This window comes from Lasioglossum baleicum, chromosome 9 (genome assembly GCF_051020765.1).
Source record: "Lasioglossum baleicum chromosome 9, iyLasBale1, whole genome shotgun sequence".
NCBI lineage: Eukaryota > Metazoa > Arthropoda > Insecta > Hymenoptera > Halictidae > Lasioglossum > Lasioglossum baleicum.
The window spans coordinates 5,188,741-5,209,442 of record NC_134937.1 but is presented as its reverse complement, the minus strand read 5'-3'; the positions used below and the strand labels follow the sequence as shown (position 1 = coordinate 5,209,442).

At 35.7% G+C, this 20,702-nt stretch overlaps 2 protein-coding genes across 16 annotated transcripts in view; one reads left to right on the top strand and one right to left on the bottom strand.

The window, feature by feature from the left end:
- The window catches only part of LOC143212094 (uncharacterized), a 59,267-nt gene extending 39,399 nt beyond the window's left edge, over positions 1-19,868 (bottom strand). For 8 of the 15 annotated variants that reach the window (XR_013009614.1, XR_013009610.1, XR_013009612.1 and 5 more), the window contains exons 1-3: positions 19,582-19,859; positions 19,373-19,492; positions 1,155-19,267 (exon numbers count right to left, since the gene is read on the bottom strand). The gene's annotated coding sequence lies outside the window, so the exon portion shown is untranslated. Of the gene's footprint in view, positions 1-1,154; positions 19,268-19,372; positions 19,493-19,581 lie in introns of all 15 variants that reach the window. The other 7 variants (XR_013009613.1, XR_013009615.1, XR_013009624.1 and 4 more) reach the window with 7 other exon arrangements.
- On the top strand, positions 6,259-14,009 carry LOC143212097 (juvenile hormone esterase-like). Its single transcript, XM_076430460.1, has 8 exons — positions 6,259-6,395; positions 9,142-9,430; positions 10,083-10,268; positions 10,956-11,149; positions 11,236-11,392; positions 12,192-12,518; positions 13,124-13,268; positions 13,865-14,009. Exons 1-8 carry the CDS (start codon positions 6,261-6,263, stop codon positions 14,007-14,009), a joined length of 1,578 nt encoding a protein of 525 aa, XP_076286575.1. The 5' UTR covers positions 6,259-6,260.
- Positions 19,869-20,702: the final 834 nt, after the last annotated feature.

Below are 20,702 nucleotides of genomic sequence, written 5' to 3'. Positions count from 1 at the left end.
GCAACATTAAAGGAACACATTCCGAAAGAAACTTTTATTAATACATGTAGCAGTATAGGTGTTCTTTAATTTTTATACACTTGCCACAAAATAGGCTTTTGTAAACTCGACAAGAGTAAATGAACTCTAATTTACAATTTCATTAATTGTCAAATCAGAAAATCTAGAACCGGTCATTTGACCGGTCATAGGACGTTTAGTGTTAATGATTAGTTTTGTACCTCAAAGTTTTATGTAATAAACCTATATAAACTGTAACAGCATTTCTCGATCAAAACGTTTTAAAAGAGTCGAAATTCTAAAATCGGACATTTTATATGCACTAAACTAATAGATAGAATTATTGGGTTCAAAATTGCGTTTGTTTAATGTCACTGCTAAAAATCGGACATTTCATATGCAGCAGCCTAATAAATAAAAAAAAATTTCTACAGAGTCGGTAATGCAGAACCGTAGACAGAAGAATGCATTGCATGCAATGTCTATACTGATCTTAAATATGTGGCGTGACCGAGGAATGTTTGTATTTACGGGATTTTGTCGTGGACTAGCCGATGTCTGCTTCACCATTGGGTCACCACTAGATAGGAATATGTGGGGTAGCTGATGTCTGTTTAATCACCGGGTCGCTGCGTAGGGAAAGGGTTGTTGTGGGCTAGCCGATGCCAGTTGCACCACCGGGTCGCCACTAGGTAGGAACACGTGGACTGGCTGATGTCTGTTTCACCACTACGTCGCCACGTGGGTTAACACTAAACCTACCGAGCCTTAAAGGTACATGTTCCCTTATAAAAATGACATGATTGATTTTATTTAGACTTTGTGCGGCCCCTATTGTAATACGTGCTCTACTAAAGATATCTATACAACCATTCTTTATGAAATCATTTTTGTTATTACAATAATCGTAAAATAAAAAATCTGGAACCGGTCATTTTGACCGTTGGTGGTAGGTTTAGTGTTAAGGGATGGAATTTGGTATTGGCCCTCGTGACTTATAACTTTCAAGAAGTATTAGTCTCTGGAGTTTAACAAGCATGTCGATATGAGATTACCTTAGTATGTAGCATCTATGGTTGGCCAACATTTGGCAGTTAGTTGGGATATAGAGTGTTTTTGTCTACGGTAATTGTGCATAAAAGGTTATACCTCACCGATTTGGATACAGTTTAAGTATGTGTAAAACTTAACATTCTGAACAACATTTTCCTGTATATGTCACCGTTCCTCGGTTTTAGAGTTCCAGAGATATTCGCGATAAACTGCAGGTACTATTTCGTTGAATTTTGCTTATACGTGCGCGTCCGTGGCAAAGAGTAGAGATATGTACAAGAGGCGACACTCCGGGCGGTATCTTTGATGTCGATCGTTCGACTGTCCCTGGTTGTATAGGCACGCGGGAAATTTAAATCAGCTGGATTTAATATTCTTAGTTCGCGGCAATATCGAATAATTGCAAGTCTATTCATTTTAATTTAGAATGTAATATTTATTAACGTTGGTTTTCGAAGTATTTACTAGTATTAAAAGCTAAAAAAGAAGAGAAATATAATAAAATAATAACTGTAGAAACTATACTTAACTACACAGACTCATGATACTATCATGCTTGCACGCCATTATTTTATCATACAAATATTTCCAACTATTACTGCTTACAATTAAATTCATTTATAACTAATAATATAAATACACAGGGTGTCCCACGCAACTGGAACAGGCTGTACCTCCTAAACGGTCGGGAATAGAGGAAAATGTTATAAGAAAAAGTTGAATGGCATCAGACGGTGCATACTACGCAACTAATTTTATGCACTTTTGTGCATCGGTGCATCAGAAAGATGCAACTGCACTTTTTTTTAAAATAGAAACCTACATTTTTGACTGCACCAATCGACGCAGTTTGTTGTGCTCTACATAAAAGTACTAACATACTTATGCCCTAAACTTATTCGTTAAGAAGTTATCGAGGCTAAAAGTTCTCTGATTTATAATGGAACGTAACGTAGGTACTCCAGAAGACTTGCCGAGACCGAAATAATTCAGTGAACTTTGAACTTTTACGTAGAGCACAACAAACTGCATCGATTGGTGCAATCAAAAATGTAGGTTTCCATTTTTTTAAAAAGTGCAGTTGCATTTTTCTGATGCACCGATGCACAAAAGGGCATAAAATTAGTTGCGTGTTATGCACCGTCTGATGCCATTCAACTTTTTCTTATAACATTTTCCTCTATTCCCGACCGTTTAGGGGGTACAGCCTGTTCCAGTTGAATGGGACACCCTGTGGAGAAGAGATAGAGATAGAGATACGAAGACTTCGATAACTTTCGAATAATTTTGACCTGCTCGAGGCTCGAATGAACACGTACCGAGGCCTGAGGCCCTGAACACAATAGTAGTACAATAAACACGGCCGGGCAACCTAACGGCCAGGCAGGTGTATCGGTTTGAAACCACTAACAAGTGAATTGCAGACCTTGTTTTTTTTCATAATTCTTCCGCGGAAGTGACGCTAGCTACTTCGTGGCGTTCTTCCGATTAAAGAAAGACTAAACTAAACCAATATACATACCTGGCTGTCCGTTAGGTTGCCCGTGAGCGATTGCCGGTTAAGCGACCGAAGCCTTCGTCGCTCTGGCAGAAAATTATTCGAAGGATCGTGAAGCCAGACTCGTGATGAAGGTTTTTAACGAAGTCTAACAAATATGAATGTTGCGCGTTTCATTTTAGATGGAATAAAATTTGACTCGTTTGTAATCAATATTTAAGCATTATAATCAATGTAGCCGTACAAAAAATGTACATTTTCTTCTCCCTTCTACGACATTTTTGTGTCTAAAGACGTTTTAATCGCTTTAACTGTAAAGAAAATGGTACGGCAAGGGGTTAATGGGAAATGTTGTTCAGAATGGTGACCTTGACCACAAATTTCAAGGACATTCAAGTCGGAGAGGGGGTATCACATCGACAAATTCGAAAGTCTGAAAATCTTGCAAATTTGGAGTCCTGATCAAAACTTTCAAGAGTTTCAAGAATTTCTGACATCGAATAAGCATCGAATTGAATTGAAATCTTGTAGTGATTGATTTGTTTGAAAACTGGTAAGACAGAGTATTGAATGCCCATCACTAGCCGTGGGACCTCATTTAGGTTTTTTACGCATCGTCGTCGGCTCGTGCACGCAAAATCCACAGCGATGTAGTCAGATCTCGCTCTTCGATCTGGAATTGTCGTTCAAGATCGATTTCTCGATTTTCAAGTATTGTTCGCGGTTCGGTTGTTGCTGTTATTATTGCTATTGTTTACGGTTAGTATTATTATTCTTGTTATTACAGATAAACAATAACTATTTCACGCGGAACATTAAACTGCTACTGAATAAACTAAAAGTGCAGTGTTTTCTTAAATCATGGAGAAAAAGCATGATAAGAAAAGAGTTTTCCTCTCGGTGCAGGAGAAAATGGCAATTGTCGAACAATCGGAGAAAGGAGTGCCCACGAAAGTGTTATGTCGCAAGTATGGAGTTTCAACAAGCGTGATATACCGTGCTCAACGAGAGTGTACACTTTTATCAAGTTTCGGAAGCCGAGGAGGACGAACATTACGGCATAAAAATCGAAGAACATCTCCGTATGAAGAGTTAGAAAGTCGTCTGTACACATGGTTTCTGGAGCAGCAAGTAATGGGCAATCCATTGACTGACGTATTATTACAAGAGAAGGCCATGGAACTTAGCGGTCAATTCGCGTCTACATCGTTCACTGCAAGCGGAGGATGGTTAAGGAATTTTAAGAACCGATATAGAATCCGTCTAGACGGGGTTCGCGGAGAAAAAGGAAGCACAGACGATGATGGTGCGAAAGCGTTTGTAGATGCTTTCACAAAACGCATCGAAGAAGAGAAGCTTAATTTGTGCAACATCTATAATATGTACGAGATGGGTCTATTATGGAAGACTGTGCCTTCGAAGACTTTAATATCAGAGAAAGAAGGAATATTGACGGGGATAAAAAAGAAAAAGAACAGAGTATCCATTGGACTGTGTGCCAATGCAGATGGAACACACAAGCTCCCGCCACTTTTCATTCATAAATTTAAGAGTCCACGAGTACTAACAAATTGCGAATCACTGCCTGTTGTTTACAAATCTGAGCCGCAAGCATGCATAAACTTGCAAATTTTTAATGAGTGGTACGAGGAAGAATTTAAACCAAGTGTACGGCGGTATCAATTGGCCAATGGGATAGTAGGGAAAGTACTGTTGCTTGTAGATGACTGTTCCAGTCACAAAAGGACCAATATATCACAAGAGGATGATCATTTTGAAATTGTTTATTTGCCAGCGAATACTACTTCGCTTATTCGACCAATGGATCAAGGCATTGTTGAAAAATTGAAAACCAATTACAGGCAGAGAATTATGCGTCGTATTTTACAGTTGGAGAAAGGACTTGCAGAATTTTATGATAAATATAATATCAAAGATTGTATATATTTACTAAATGAATCGTGGAACGATATCACAGCCGCTAACATTAAAAATGGGTGGAACAAGTGCTTGTCTATGCATTCCGGAGAGGAAGAGGAGAATCTGTTAAGCACGTCGACACATTCGCAGATGAATGCTATGACGCGTAGCATTACTGGCGAGAAGAACAGCCCCGATGACTTTATGGAAATATTATGGCATTTGGATGGAGAGGAAAAAATTCGTACAGGAGATGTAGAAAATGATATACGCGATGAGGAGGAGGAGATGAACATGGAAATTAAAATAGAAGAAGGAGAAAATGAATCATCACACGAGGCAGGAACATCACAAGAGGCAGATCCATCGCATGAAACGGGACAATCACAAGAGGCAGGAGTACCACACGAAGCTGAACATAGTTTTATAGAAGAGAAGATGAAATTTTTAAACATAATGGAAGATGGCCTGAAGAAGTTCGCCAAGAACAATCAAACGTTGCTAATTATGGGAGAGGCATTTTTAAGATGTCTGGAAAATGAAGCACCTCGGATACAGAAAAACCACAGTTGAAAGTGCAACAGTAAGAAAGACCAGATTCTGACAAACTGAATTAAATAAACAGAGAAAGTAATGTTATCCACAAAATAGATGTAAAAAGGCACAACTATTTGGTTTATGTAACGTTACATAGATTTATATAAACTAATGCAACTTTTGCGCACCATGCCTAGTACATACATATGCATAGTATTTATTTTCTGACGTCGTTAATGAGAGACATCATTGCGGATTAGTGCTAAGGTTTTTGAAGTGAAACTTCTTTGTGCTGAGAGGGCTACAATTTTCTAGCGTTACGGAAGTCGAGTGTGACGAAAATTTTTTACGGAGAAAAAACTTTCGACGGGATTCGAACCCCGTAGTCCAACTCCTTAACCGCTTAGGCAACCGACGATCTTATTAGAATGATATAGTGAACACATATTGGTATACTATATCGCAAAGAATAAAATGCTGCAGCGTCAGAATTTTTCGTTTAGGACGTTATTTTTTTATGACAATTTCGCATTCATCACGAAAGAACCGTTGCACTAATAATAAAATGCATACGAATAATTTTATTTATGACAATTTCGCATTCATCACGAAAGAACCTTCGCTCTCTATCTACACCCGATAAGCAAGAAGTTTCGCTTCTGTTGCGCGTGGACTCCACGCACACGATTTTTTTCTTAAATAAGAAAATAGGCTACCATGGACACTTTTGTAACAGTCTAAATAAATGTTCATGTTCAATATTTTCTCTCGCGTTTGGGTGAGGATCTTTTAATCTTCCAAACGCGAAAATGATGCAATAACATACCGACTGTCGCGTCGCGACAATGGTCAACATCTCGCCACAAACAAATATACCATTATTTCTCCCCTCTATTACTGCCTACTAATTGTAAGTACGCCACGTTATACGTAAGCGGCCATGTTCGCCCTGCATGTGACATTCCTGCCCACAACTCATGCGCTATCTCGATGGTAACTCCTACCATCCTTGCAAGAAACCTATAAATAAGGCTCCAGGAAATATAACCGATACAATTGCGGAATCAGATTCATCTACAACAAGTCGTGCAACTGGTGCATCTTTTGTGGTACTCAGTCAGCTCGTATATATAAAAGCTTCCATTTTTACTGTGAAACTTAAATATGGTTACGAATGGAACTAATCTCACGCGAAGTTCATGCAACATATAGTTCAGTGGATCGTTGAAAGTTGACTGGACATTGATTAATCATGATGAAGCCGGTGATAAGCGTGAAACAGGGAAAATTGCGGGGCATGTACATCAAAGGTGTTCTAGGACTCCCTTACATTGCGTTTCGAGGAATACCATTCGCAGCACCTCCTATTGGAGAACTTAGGTTTAAGGTAAATGATTTATTATACGTAGATTGCGGATCTTCATCTAACATAAACATTTTCTGCATCTGTTACAAGCTACACGAGCCACTAAAGGGGGCAGACTCGTTTTTCCAGGATTACAAGGGTGCGGGATGCGCCTTTGCATTTCTCGATAATGGAAAGATGATTTTTTTTTAGCAGTCAGAAGCGCTAGATAAAATTCGATTATTCGATTATCCGAAACTCTGATGTTCAAATTCGGTATCGTCTGAATGCTTTCCACAAAGAATTAGTTTGCGTTGAACCAATCCATACGCTACACGATTTACTGCATACTTCAATAAGGATTAAGTTCAGCACTGAAACTATGTAATTGTCGTATTATCCGAACAATCGTGTCCCACTAATTAGCACGGATAATGAAAGTTTTACTGTATCCGGAAGCATCAAGCTGCACATATACCGCATGGCAGCTACAGGCTATCGAATAATGCAAATTACGCCTCGTAAACGTAAAAATAGGATTTTAAAGGCGTTTGCGGCCTAGCATCTTTTATCTAACGCTTTTTCCTACTGAAAGAGCCCATTTTTGCATTATCGAGAAATGAGAACGCGCATCCCGCACCCTTGCAATTCTGGAAACGAGTCTACCTCCTTAAGCAGTTATATTTTGGTTCCTAATTTTCAAAAAATTTTTTGTTCTGCATTTTCTTTAACCTTAGGCCGGTCACGTGGGGATCCACACACCCCAACCAATGTTAAACTTTCGTAATACTGTTATATCAATTATGCGAGCCTTGTTCTTTGGCCTAGCTGCGTTTATAGGTATAGTCTATCGGTTCATAAATTAACCCTTTGCATAAGTTAATTATTAGATTTATGATATACTTTATCATCAATACTTTCTTACGCAGAATTTTGTGCTTCATCCGAATTCGATCAAAAATATTGGGCATTCTATTTAAAAAACTTAAGGTTCATATCTTGATAAAAAATCGAAGTAACGAAACTCAGATTGCAGCACTGCATGTCTCCCTGGGAACCATGCAACATTTGTTTGAACATTTTTTTGTAAATCAAGTAACTTACGAGTTATTCGAGATCGTCACGTTACGAAACTCACACTTTATATTATTTTTTCATTTCATGGATATGAAATTGATATAATATCTCGTACAATACTGAAATGTTTAGTAATTGATTACGTACCAAATTATTTAATAACGTGAACAATATTTTGAATAATGGTACAGCAATTTTTAGTGGTGACTCTGAGTCATAAGTTCTAGTTGACCAATTATTGCTTTTTTCTTATTTTTTGTACCGTGCTAGAAGGCGGAAAAAATGTTTAGAAAACCATAATTTGATAATGAAGATTTAAACTTTATTTTGGTTCAGATTATAAAATATACGAGTCGGGGCTGACGTGTCTGTAGATTACTTGTCAGTTCTATTTACTGGAAGTACTAACCCACGTGAACCTAACAAATACGTGCATATGATTTTCTTGAAAACGAAGCCATACATTTTTTTCTTACTTATTTTTTCACGTGGAATCACCTCTAGCTGAATGTACCGTGATTTAAAAAACACCTCGTACAGTTTCAATCTGTTCACTCTGCCATAGATACTCATTTATTAGTCAAATATTTTATAGAATGTGAAATAAATTACATAAATGTATTTCCTAGTATATCTCTTTAATTTCCTAAATTTTAAAACAGTCGATGCCTCAAACTTCTATTTTTTTTAATTTTGATAATATGTAGACAGCGGATTTTATGCATTTATAGCAACTATAAGTAGGTGTGATTTAAAACAGTAGAAACATTAGAAGAATTTAAAAATACTGTTATAGTATTTTCAACCTATTAAACATATCAAGAAGGAAAATAAATTCCTATATCACTCCAGTTTGTTGCAAATCAGGTAAAATATTTTTATTTTACATAAAGTATTTATTTATTAAAGTAACTACAACGAGTCCAGTGAATTTGTTTCATATCTAATGTTGTAAGAAAATTCTTAATTTTAATTTTACCGTGAAGCTTTTAAGTAGATAATATAATTTAGATGCTTTATTGAAAAACATCAGTTATGAAAAATGAAGATCTATGGAAGTTGAATCGAAGATGCATAACTGAACACTTACGCAATGTAATAAGCGCTTTGTCGTGTTTCTTACTTTTTCTTCTCTTCTCAATACGTTATTTTCGAACAAACAGGAGGATATTAAGTTACCTTTGTCAAGATGCATTGTTGAATCTTTATATCAATCACTTTGTGCTTTGTTAATTTCATGGAACTAGTGCATAAAACCTTTTGACGTATTACAATTTGCAAAAAACACTTTCAAAATATAATTATATACCATATTAAGACGTTCCGTGCCAAGCCCTTTTTTATGGCCTGAAGATCAAGTTTAACGTGTACCACCGGTGGTACACGTGGCACGGAACGTGTTAATGATTATTTGTAAACAGCAGTAATTAGCTCTTATACCTTAGCACTCGAGTGGTGGCTCAGTGTCACCATTAAAAATTGTTGTATCATTACATATATTGGTATCGAATTAATTACATCGATTACATATCCATAATTAGTCCGATCAATTGCAATTTCTGAAAGTTTCACATTCTGTAGTAAACTAATTGCTCTAGCTTCGCAGAAAAGGTTAAATCGTATAGTACAATATTAAAATAGTTATCGTCTTTTGTAGAGCGTCCTTAAACTTTTGTCCACTACTGTATTGCACTAATATTTTTGTTCTTAGGATCCAAAACCACCTGAGAGATGGAAGGGTATAAAGGATACCACCGAACGCGCGGTAAACGTATCTCCGCAAAGACTAGAGTCCCCGCCTTATAGTATATTGGGCGATGAGGATTGTCTATACTTGAACGTTTATACTAGTTCCCTTACCGTACCCAAACCAGTAATGTTCTGGATCCATAGCGGTGGCTTTACTGCAGGGGCCGGAACTTCTGTAACTTGGGGGCCCGATTATATAATACCGAAAAATGTTGTTGTAGTTTCACCGAATTATAGATTGGGCACTTTCGGTGGGTTTAATTTTCATTTTACCACGTTTTTATTAGCTCGCTTTTTGGATCTCAATTTAGAAAGTCTCCATAGTCTCTATAGTGTAATACCTTCGTTACATGCACAATATGCACACCTCTTTTCTATATTTTTTAAAGTGAAACTTCTTTGCCGAGGGCGTTACAATCTTCTAGCGTTACGGAAGTCGAGTGTGACGAAAATGTTTAACGGAGAAAAAACCCGACGGGATTCGAACACCGGGGTCTATCGCGTGGCAGTGCAACTCCTTTTGGATAACCGACGATCTTAGAATGATAGCAAACATTTTGGTATACATATATGACAAAGAATAAAATGCTGCAGCGACAGAATTTTTCGTTTAAGACGTTATTTTTTTATGACAATTTCGCATTCATCACGAAAGAACCGTTGCACTAATAATACGCGTACTAATAATTTGTCTTTATCTACACCCAATAAGCAACAAGTTTCACTTCTGTCGCGCGTGGTCTCCACGCACACGATTTTTATTGATTTACTTCCGGCTAGCATAAAATCGAAAATTATTATGTTGTAATTGTATGTGATCCAGGAATTTATTTATTAAATGAGATAAATAATATTAGTAATCTCCTAAATTGAGATGTAGAAATATTTACTGATTTGTCAAAGGTTTCTTAAACCTGGAGCACAAGGACGCGTCTGGCAATATGGGCTTGAAAGATTTGATTTTAGCTTTGAAATGGGTGATACAGAATATTGAAAATTTTGGTGGAGACCCAAATAATATTACGGTATTCGGGAGCAGTGCAGGGGCAGTTTTAGCTCACGCTATGGCCATATCACCATTGTCAAAAGGTAGTTTATCTTCTTTTAAAACCGCACAAATACTGTAAGTTCAACAAATCACTATGACTTTTTCTTTTGATCGAATCTCATTAACCCTTTGCTTTGTTATTTGTAGTCAGTGTTGGGCAAATTTTATTTTAAATAATAAATAATTAAATAATAAATAAACGTGTGATTTTAATTGCAAATAATAACTAAACTTTTCATTAAAAAAAAAGTAATTTAAATAATTCCAAAAGTGATCTATTTATTATTTCTTATTTGCAAATAAAAGATTATTTATTATTTGGATTGAGGTGGAAATCAAATAAATAGTTTTTGGTCTTCTCTTATTTCTTTTATATTGTATATACATATGTATAATGAACACGTGTGCGTTTTTTGTCTGCTATAGCAACCTTTTCATAACTGCCTATAAAAAGTACAATTCAATTTATTATTTGTCAATACAAATAATAATTGAAATTGTATTTGTAAATAACAATTAACTTTATTATTTTAAATAATTCATTTAGACTTGCTCAAATAATAAATAATTATTTTTGCTTTTTGATTTGAATATCCAGATAACAAAAATAACTTGTTATTTAAATTTTTATTTAAATAATTATTTATTTGAATAAATTTATTTATTGCCCAACACTGTAGTATTATTATTAGTGCAATCTAATTATCTGGTCTCATTCCTTGTTTTAGGGCTTTTCCACAAACTGATTTTACAAAGTGGAACAGTAACATGTCCTTGGAGTTTTACAACTAGTAAAAAAAGCTTTAGACTGGCATCAATCCTTGGCATAAACTCCACTGATCCCGAGGAAATACTACAGCGTTTGAGAAAATTACCTGCTGCGGACATCATCAAGGCTCAGACTTCCATTCTTACGACTCATGTACAAATTTTTTCCATTAACACGCACGATTCCGTATTATTATACTGTCAAATGCTGCATATCATGTGTTTCTTGTCCTTTTATAGGAGGCATGCATGTACGAGCTCGAGTGTGGCCTTTGCATAGATACAGCATCCGAAAATCCAGTTTTCCCTGACCCGATAGAAAAACTACTTTCAAATGATGTTAAACTGCCAATGATAGTAGGACACGTGTCAGATGAATTTATTGTGTTTTTCAAAGGTAATTTTTATAAAAATGCAATGAATGTAAAAGAACATTAACGCGATTTGCTTTGGTACTATAGCTTTTTGAAAGAACTGTACTAATATTTTTCGTAATTGAAAAAAGTCAAGCAAGTTTTGAGTCATCGTAAATGTGTATAGACTACTTTTTTTGTAATTGTTTAGTATGATTCAAGGGGCCTATTCACGAACAAGCATTTTGCGCAACAATTATTGATTAATTTGAGCAATCGTTCAGTTTTTCACTCCGTAATTGCTTTTTTGCACAAGATTCTACGATAATTGTTTCGCTTTCTGGAGCCAGTTAAAGTTAAAAAGCCAACATTTACTTCAATGTTGAATAACTCGAATAAAAAAAATCGCACAATAATCAACAACCACACATTTTACACCGGAAAGATAGCCCTTCCAAACGATATTAACGCGATTTATCAAAAAAATTTGTTTCTCCCCGTGTGATGTTCCAAAGTTGCACAAAATTTTTGTTAACCGTCAATGTTGTCTTCATCTCGCTATAACTTCGTTAAAAACCAACATAGCAACAATTTGAAACAGAGCATCCGAAACTAGAGGTTTCACGCTTTCAAACCATTGTTTAACGATATCGATACAGCAATTTTGGCCGGAGTTATGATTATGTAAACCAGTAACAATTTTTCGGGTTCGCAGATCCCTTAATCCCTTGATCCCTTAATTCTTTTCAGGAGTGTATTTGTAGCTACAGTTTTGTAAGGAAAGCAATTATTTATTCTTCGAATGAAGAAAATTGTTCTTTATAATTTTCTTTTTTACTACAGAGAACATTAAGAAGAACATCGACATTTGGAACGAGTATTTTGAAAAGTATGTGGAGATTTTAGCATCGGCAAAAAAACTAGGATCTGAAGAAATAAAAGAATTAATGGAGACTGTCAAATATCGTTATTTTAAAGAGCTACCAGTCGGCCAAGATAACATACGGGAAGTGTTAAACTTCATGGCTGACGTGTATTTTGTAATTCCTATTAAGCTGTTTTTGGAGGATCGAGTGAAGAGGTCATCAGAGCCTACGTACTTTTATAAGTTTGGATACGTTGGTAATCAAAAGGCACCCACAGATCTCTTGATAAATCGATACATTTCCGGTAAGTGTGTTTGCAAACTTGATTGTTTTATTTTCATTCTACTATTCCGCTTAAGTAAAGAATTTTGAAATTAAATTGAAATATAAAAATAATTGTATTTTAATTATCTGTCAATCTTCTTCATAAGGTCTTTTACGTAAAAGAATTACTTAATATACTGCAGTTGCTTATTGTATTGTCCAAACTCGTTGAATGATTTTAAAAGATGATCGTTTAACTTATTTATTCCTATACATATAAAAATAAAAGTTTCTTACTCATAACATTAGATTAACATTAGGTTGTCCCAAAAGTTTCTTTCGGAATGTGTTCCTTTAATATTGCTAAATAAATATTATGTTGTCCCAAAAGTTGGTTTTCGATTCATGCACATAATGCAAATTTATGTTAGAAAGTACCAAAACATTAACATAAAGATTATCGCATTGTTTGTATTTATTTAGCAACATTTAAAAGAACACATTCCGAAAGAAAGTTTTCAGACAACCTAATATTTTTCGAATTGTGGCTCTAATAATTTAATCATCTGTTTATATCATCCAAATATATTCGTCTGAAGTGATTAATTATTATAGAGAATCTATAGATAATCAAAAACGTTTCAGGAGTTTCCCATTGCGACGAATTGGCGTATTTGTTCAACTTACTTTCTTGTAAGTGTGAACAAGACGTGGTACCTGCGAGAGGAACAAAAGACCGATCTGTAATGGAACGTTTTACCACAATGTGGGTAAACTTTGCTAAAACCGGGTAAGTCATTTATGAGTCTCTAAATCAGTGCTTCCCAAACCGTGCGCCGCGAAATAGTTAAAATTATATCAAAAATGAGTGAAAAATGAAATAATATTCTCAATATAAATCATTAAAATAATTAGCTACAGACTACAGTAATTCTGTCAAATTTTTTTGTAAAGAAAACAACTAAAAAGCAATTTTTTGCAATCTTTTCTGTAATTTTTTTGCAATTTTTTAAATGTTATGATACGTTTTCGAATTCGCCTTGAAATCCTCTAACAAATAGGCGTAAAAAGATTATAGGTGTATTTCCAAAAAAATTGAAGGTGACCTTGAAAAATCATTAAAAAGAGAGTTGACGAAAAATTTGTTATAATCACGTGAAAGCTCTCTTGAAACCATGCTATACCTGATAAAACCATTTTCGATCGGACTGCTAATAACAGAGTAATCTCTACTGATCACGATTCGTGATTCATCCTGTATAATACGTGCGCCGCACTTTGTCATTTGCAGTAAAGTGCGCCGCGAGTAAAAAAGGTTTGAGAAGCACTGCTCTAAATGATTCAGAAGGGTATCCAACACTCATTTGTTTAATATTTGTAATGCAGGAATCCAACTCCTACCCTCAATGACGATATAACGGTCACTTGGGAACAAGCGACGAAGGATAAGATTTATTGTTTAGAGATCGATGAAGAATGCAAATTATCCGTCCTTCCACCACACGTGTTAAATACACACGAGAAAATATAAAATTTAGCGTTCAGAGTAAATGATAAACAAATAGTAAATAAAGGATCATTATACAGAAAGCTGACGCCATCTTGGATTTCGATGATCTTTAAATATGTTGTCGGATGCATGATTCTGAACACACCTTTTTCCTGTACATATAACATATTAGTTTCTGAGATATTCACAAAACACTATTTGTACTTATTACCATGAATTCTGCTTATAATGATGTGCCCGTAGTAAAGTATGCAATAGTATTAGCAGGTATTAGGTATTTACTTAGAACTTAACTATTAATTACTTAGTAATACTGATCAATGTGAGATGATCAGTCTCTGCGGGATATACAGGGTGCGCCATTTGTAGGTACCATATGTTAAATGCTTATAAAATAGTGAAAACGTAATTAAATCGAGTTCGGTTTGCGATATTTATTTACTTTGGTTTATACCAATACAAAAAATTCATTTTTTAAATACAACGTCGGGCAAGTAATCACCTTTATGAACGACGCAAAGAAATGCTCGTTTTTGGGCATTTCCCATAACTTTTTGCAACGTTTCGGGCATTATTTCCGTTATTTCCTTACGGATTGCATCTTTCAGCTCCTGGAGGGACCGCGGCGCGCCAACATAAACTTTTGACTTTAAATATCCCCACAGAAAAAAGTCTGGAGCAGTCTGGAGGCGTCAAATCCGGCGAACGTGGAGGCCAATTGTAATCGCCATTTTTCGAGATTAAGCGATTCGGGAACAATCTTCTGAGGAGAGTCATTGTGCTGGTGTTAAGTTATTCATGGTGAATAATGGTATGAAATGAGCTGTCAAATACGCTAGAATATTCTCCGGAATGTTTACGAATAACAATTGTTTTAGCGTTTAACATATGGTACCTACAGACGGCGCACCCTGTACTTACATATTATTTTATATCTACGTGTAAAAGTTACTTTGTTAATAACGAATATACATATGTATACAGGATCGTTCAGAATTGGTTGGGGTTAGTGTGGAGAGAGGGCGGAGAGTAATACCTTCGCCTTCTATTTCTATTTGTTTTGGTTGAAGTTAGGACAAAATGGTAGCGGGAAAAGACAAGTAAAGGGTGTCACAAGGGTGTACAAGATGGTGTCAATCGAAACTTGGACTTTTGACATTTTCTCGCCCTAATCTACTGGAGCACATAGGAAAAGGGCAAAAATTTCTGGTGACGCAAGGAGAGAAGTTTAACGAAATATTTTATATTTTTATTTTATATTTAATATTTGGGGCAGATGCAGTTGAGGAATACCAACATTTGTTGCTGGGATAAGGAAAACTGCCAAAACCTTATCAGTATTCCCAGAATAAAGATTACACATTATACCATTTAAAAAAACGTATACAATTGATCAAATTTTTCAACCCGTATTATATACAATAGTCTACAACTAATACAAAACTTACGTTAATACTTTGTTTCACCGACCCTTATCTTTTAGGGGAGTCAGTAAACGTATAAAGGTATAAGTAGAGTATGTCCTTGTTCTCGCTGAGGAGATTCTAATCGCAAGCACTTGTTTCTTGCAGGGGAGACGACACCGCTCGGATTTAATTATTCGCCAAGAGGAAGTAAATGTCGCGTGTACTCACAAAGGATTACAACGAAATAGTTTAACATTAAACAGATCCTATTTACATCTATATCCACAACATCTATCCACCACATTAGAGTTGTCTAGTTGCCACGAAACCGTCGAGATACCAAGGGGAGTGTTCGCGGCGCCAAGTGATCGCAGAACACAATTTAACATGTCCAATAACTTACATCAGGGAGTTCCAACTTGTTCCTCTCCGAAAACCGCACAAGGTTCCCACCATTAGTCAAACATACGATGTACTACGTACAGCCGTAGAGTTAGCAGGGCGGCATTACGGCACGGGAGCAGGGACGAAGATGACGAAGTTCTACTACGATAACGATGAAGTCTAACTAAGCGTGAGGAAGTACCTAAGCGGAGAAGCAGCCGCGTATAGTTCGCGAGCTACATGTTGGAATTCCCTGACTTACATAAACTTATAATTACTGAATACTCTGATATTTAAAAATACATAAAACAAAACAAAACATTGCACATTTGGCTGTCTCTTCTGGAATAATAAAAACAAAATAAATAAAACGTTACGCATTCGGCTAGTTACTATCACATGTATTTTCTTTATACAAATTTTGCGCATTGTGTAGCTCGAGATGCCGCGAATCTACTTCGAACTTGGTACAAGAAATATTTTTAGATTTAAAACTGGACTTAACTACAGAAATAGAAGACACTGTATCATCAGATAAACTGTTTCTTATTTTAGTTTTTACGTCTGTTACGATGGAAAAGATGCGTTTCGCCTCATTGTTTGAATGGGGAAGAGAAAGCACTATCTCAACTAATGATTTTAAAGTTTGAAAAACCTCTTCCCCATCGAAATTGGTAAATTTTAATATGTTACACCACATTTCGTCTATTTCTAATGATGCTAAATCTGTTTTCTGTTCTTCATCAAAATATGATGGTAGAGTCCGCCATTCAAAAGCTAATTGTGTAACATTCTCAACTTTCACCCGTTTCGCGATATTGGATAAGTCTCTAATCCTAAGTCTGCCTTCATTGTACAATGCTACTTTCGGATCCAAAAAGATTAGGTCTTGGAAAAATGTATCTTGTAAGGACAGACGTGAAAGCATGTCGCGAACAGCAGTAATGTAAAAAGCTAAACATTTTGACCGAATTTGTTGGGCACGTTCAAACTCTAATGTTTCTAACAAGCATTCACATTCCGGCCCCACATACACGTTTTTTATTTCTAAGATAATACTCGAGTCACTTAAATCTAAATTGGTGACGTTTTTCAAAGCTTCATGTGTGATAAAATTTTGCCCGAATTGACGAATCAGCTGCCGGCTGTTCTCAAACAGTTTATGAATCAAAATCTTACGCGACTGAAATAGAATATTAAAACTATCGAAAAAATTCAGTGCATACTTTAAGAAATATATATACGCTTTAACGGACGTATCGTTCAAATAGTCTAAAATTGTATCGGCAGCTTTCAATTTATCTTCAGCTACTGCTGCTGCGAAAAAACTTATAAACTCATCCCAATTTTCGACCAATTTAATGATACACTTGTGTAAGCAAAGCAAACTGGCGTTTGATAATTTTGCGATTTTATGCTGCTGTGCCTCGAAAAAATCTTGGAACTCGACCAAAATCGTGCAAGACTTAACACTGCCCGAAATATAAGTGGCAATTCCCTTGATTAAATTTTCGCAACTGGAAGGCAATTTTTCACAAGATCTGCTAGCTATAAGATCGGAAGTGTGACAAAGACATTTGAATGTTATTAATTCCGGTACTTCTACTTTTAAATGTGTTTCGAAATAATTGTTGACAGGTACATTGTCGCATGCAATTCCAACAATGTTCTTTAGAGGAATTTCTGTTTTAATTAAAAAATTTTTAAAAATTTGAAACATACTACTCGGGGACGAATCAGCAGTATGTAAAGGTAATAGGTCTAGTAACTGAGTAGTTACTTTTTTATTGACTGGCGATACGAATTTTACTAATACGCACATTACTTTTGAGTCGGAAATATCTGTGGTTTCGTCCAATAAAATTGAAAATTTACAGGTTTTTAAATGTTCAACAATTTGCTCGACTTCACGCTTCGCAATTACGTTTTTAACAATTTTGGCACATTTATGTCGGGCAAGTGAAAGATTTTGCACTACTTCGGGTTCTTTGCAAATGTCCTGAATCAAAGGAACTAAATGATCTACTGTAGAAAAAGCTATGTTGTGTTCAGCGAAAAACGCTGATAATTTAATTTCTGCACGTTTCACTTTATCTTTGTGGGATAAAGTTGTATTATTCTCATCATTATTAGCAATGATGGGTTTGCTATCAAATGTAGCCATTTTGTCTATATGTCTGACTGTTTGCGAATGATTAATTAATGCTACTTTGCAACATGTGACAGTTTTATTGCATACAACACAATACGCTTTATTTTGTAACGGCGAAGGAGATAACCACACTTTGAAAATATCTTCATCTAACCAAGAATTTTGAAAATAGCGAACTCTGCGCCTCTTCAAAGCTCCTACCCCAATATTAGATGCCATTGTGTAATAAAATATTAACAATAACTTACGAAAAACTTGTAGAATACTCGTCTCGTGGCGTGTCGTGTCGCTTGTCCCGCCAATATCGATACTTTCCAATGGAGAGATATTCTGCAAGATGTCTCGCGCATGCGCGGCACGTTTAGCCTCAGTAAAGTGAAATTCTTTATAAAATGGTGTACTTTCCCACCAATATACACTACCGCTCAAAAGTATCCGGACATTTGCGAAATGTGTAATAGTAACACATAAAGCATCTAAAATAGTGACTAAAATCGATCTTTATTACTTTCTTATGGAATATCTAACGAATTAAATTTTAAAAACTACCTACGTGGAAACTTACCAATATTAGACTAAGATTAATTATGAGAAGATTAAATTTTTGTCGACGTGTCCACCGCGATTAGATATTACCGCTTGCACTAATCGCTGCAATCTTTCTATTAGTTTTTTATTATTAGTATTTGTATCGAAATATTCTCTGAATTCGCTCTGTGCACATACATAAAAATAAATTCTATTGTGCTATGATACTGCAATATACATAATAACAATAATTACAAGTGACAAAATTGATCTAAATATTTTTCCTACTAACTTGAACTACGTTTTGTAGAGAAAAAGTGTCCCCGGATTTTGCTACCTCGTCATCTAGATACTTTACTGTTTTGAACACACATGCGCGAGAAATCTTGCAAAATATTTCACCACTGCACTGATGCACGGCAATTTTAGCCTCAGTAAAGCAAAATTCTCGATAAAGTAAAGTAAAATTATCGATAAAATTGGTTCCTTGAACACCCCCGTAAAATATCGATACTTTTCCGCCAATATAACTGTCTCAGGACTCCGCTATCTCGTCATCATGATATAGATACGTTAATGTCTTGGACGCGCATGCGCGAGAAATCTTACTCAATATCTCACTACTGCACTGGCACTTTCCCGTCTATGTATATCACTGCCCCACTACCTTTTCCTCACAATATGTAGATACGTTACTATTTTGGAAGCGCATGCGTGACAAAACATGGCCAATATCTCCGTACTATATTGTAGTAACTGCGTCCATCTTGATTTTTATCTCATTTATGTTCACAGTATCAGAATTGTACCTGCATCATTTTCGTACAAACCGAAATACCGACATGATGGCATACCATTAAAATTTGTTATAACATACAAAAACCGAAGAAATTAACGATATACATAATACTGACCTGGTCTGACTGTTCCTGGCTTCGTAGCAGCGTTGAAATAAATGTAGCATACAAGAAATATAAATTTTCCTTTTCTCTTCTACGACATTTTTCTGAACAAAGACGTTTTAATCACTGTAACTGTGGAGAAAATGATAAGGCAACGGGTTAAAAGTAATCATAGGAGTTATAAACAACGAAAAGAACATCACTTTCTTGCTGGTACTTACATAGCGAGTGTACAATTTATTAGTACGAGTCAGCCTAGTGTCGTATCGCAATACTAAGACGTAATTGTCACAGCCTGAGGCCGTCCCTTGAACCTGATTGAACCACCTATCCTTCTTACACCATCTAATATCACAAAATATACAGGGTATCTCAGAAATTTTGAGACAGGGGTGATTCCTGAGGTGCTTTGATCTGCTCCAATCTGCTCCGATCACCGACTAGGTACTCAATGCCGCAATGCCGACTGCAGTGTCGCCAGCCGAGATATTGTGCAAGATTCCACGCGCATGCGCGTCCAAAACAGTAACGTACCTATTAGGTTGTTGCATATTGTTGCATATGAAATGTCCGATTTTAGTATACGACTTTTATAAAACGCGTCGATCAAGAAATGCTGTTACAGTATATAGGTTTATTATATTAAAACTTTGAAGTTAAAGTACCACGACCGGTCAAATGACCAGTTCTAGATTTTATTATTTCACTATGAAGATGCTTTCAAATATCTTTATAAGAGCACATATCACATAATAAGAACCGCGCAAAGTCTAAATAAATTAAATCTTGTCATTTTTATAAGACAACCATATATACGTGCCTGTTACTTTTATATAGCTCGCCGTACGTTTAGTGTTAATAATATCCTATGTTCAATTTTAATTTAGATGTATATAAATTTTACTTTTAAATAAAGTTTATTTTAACATCAACCATACAACGCGACTGTCGTGTATTCCTTTTATATGTCTGGAAAAATAACTTTTATGTGATTTTTGGTCAAAATGTGGTTATTATAATTAACTTAATTGTTGATGGTAAAAAAGAACTACAAAATCAAGATAACAATCTTGTAAATGAAAAACGCGAATGACCATAATATCTTATTTTTACTGTAATACAATCAAGAAACTTGAAATTTGTAGATAAATAGAATACATTGGGTACAATAAATTGCGTTTGTCTAAGTTTATTTATGATGACGAGGTAGTGGAGCCCTGGGGCAGTTATATTGGCGCGAAAGTATCGATATTTTACGGGGTGTTCAAGGCATGGACCTACGTTCAAGGTACCCCATTTTATCGAGAAGTTTACTTTACTGAGGCTATAGTCGCCGCGCATG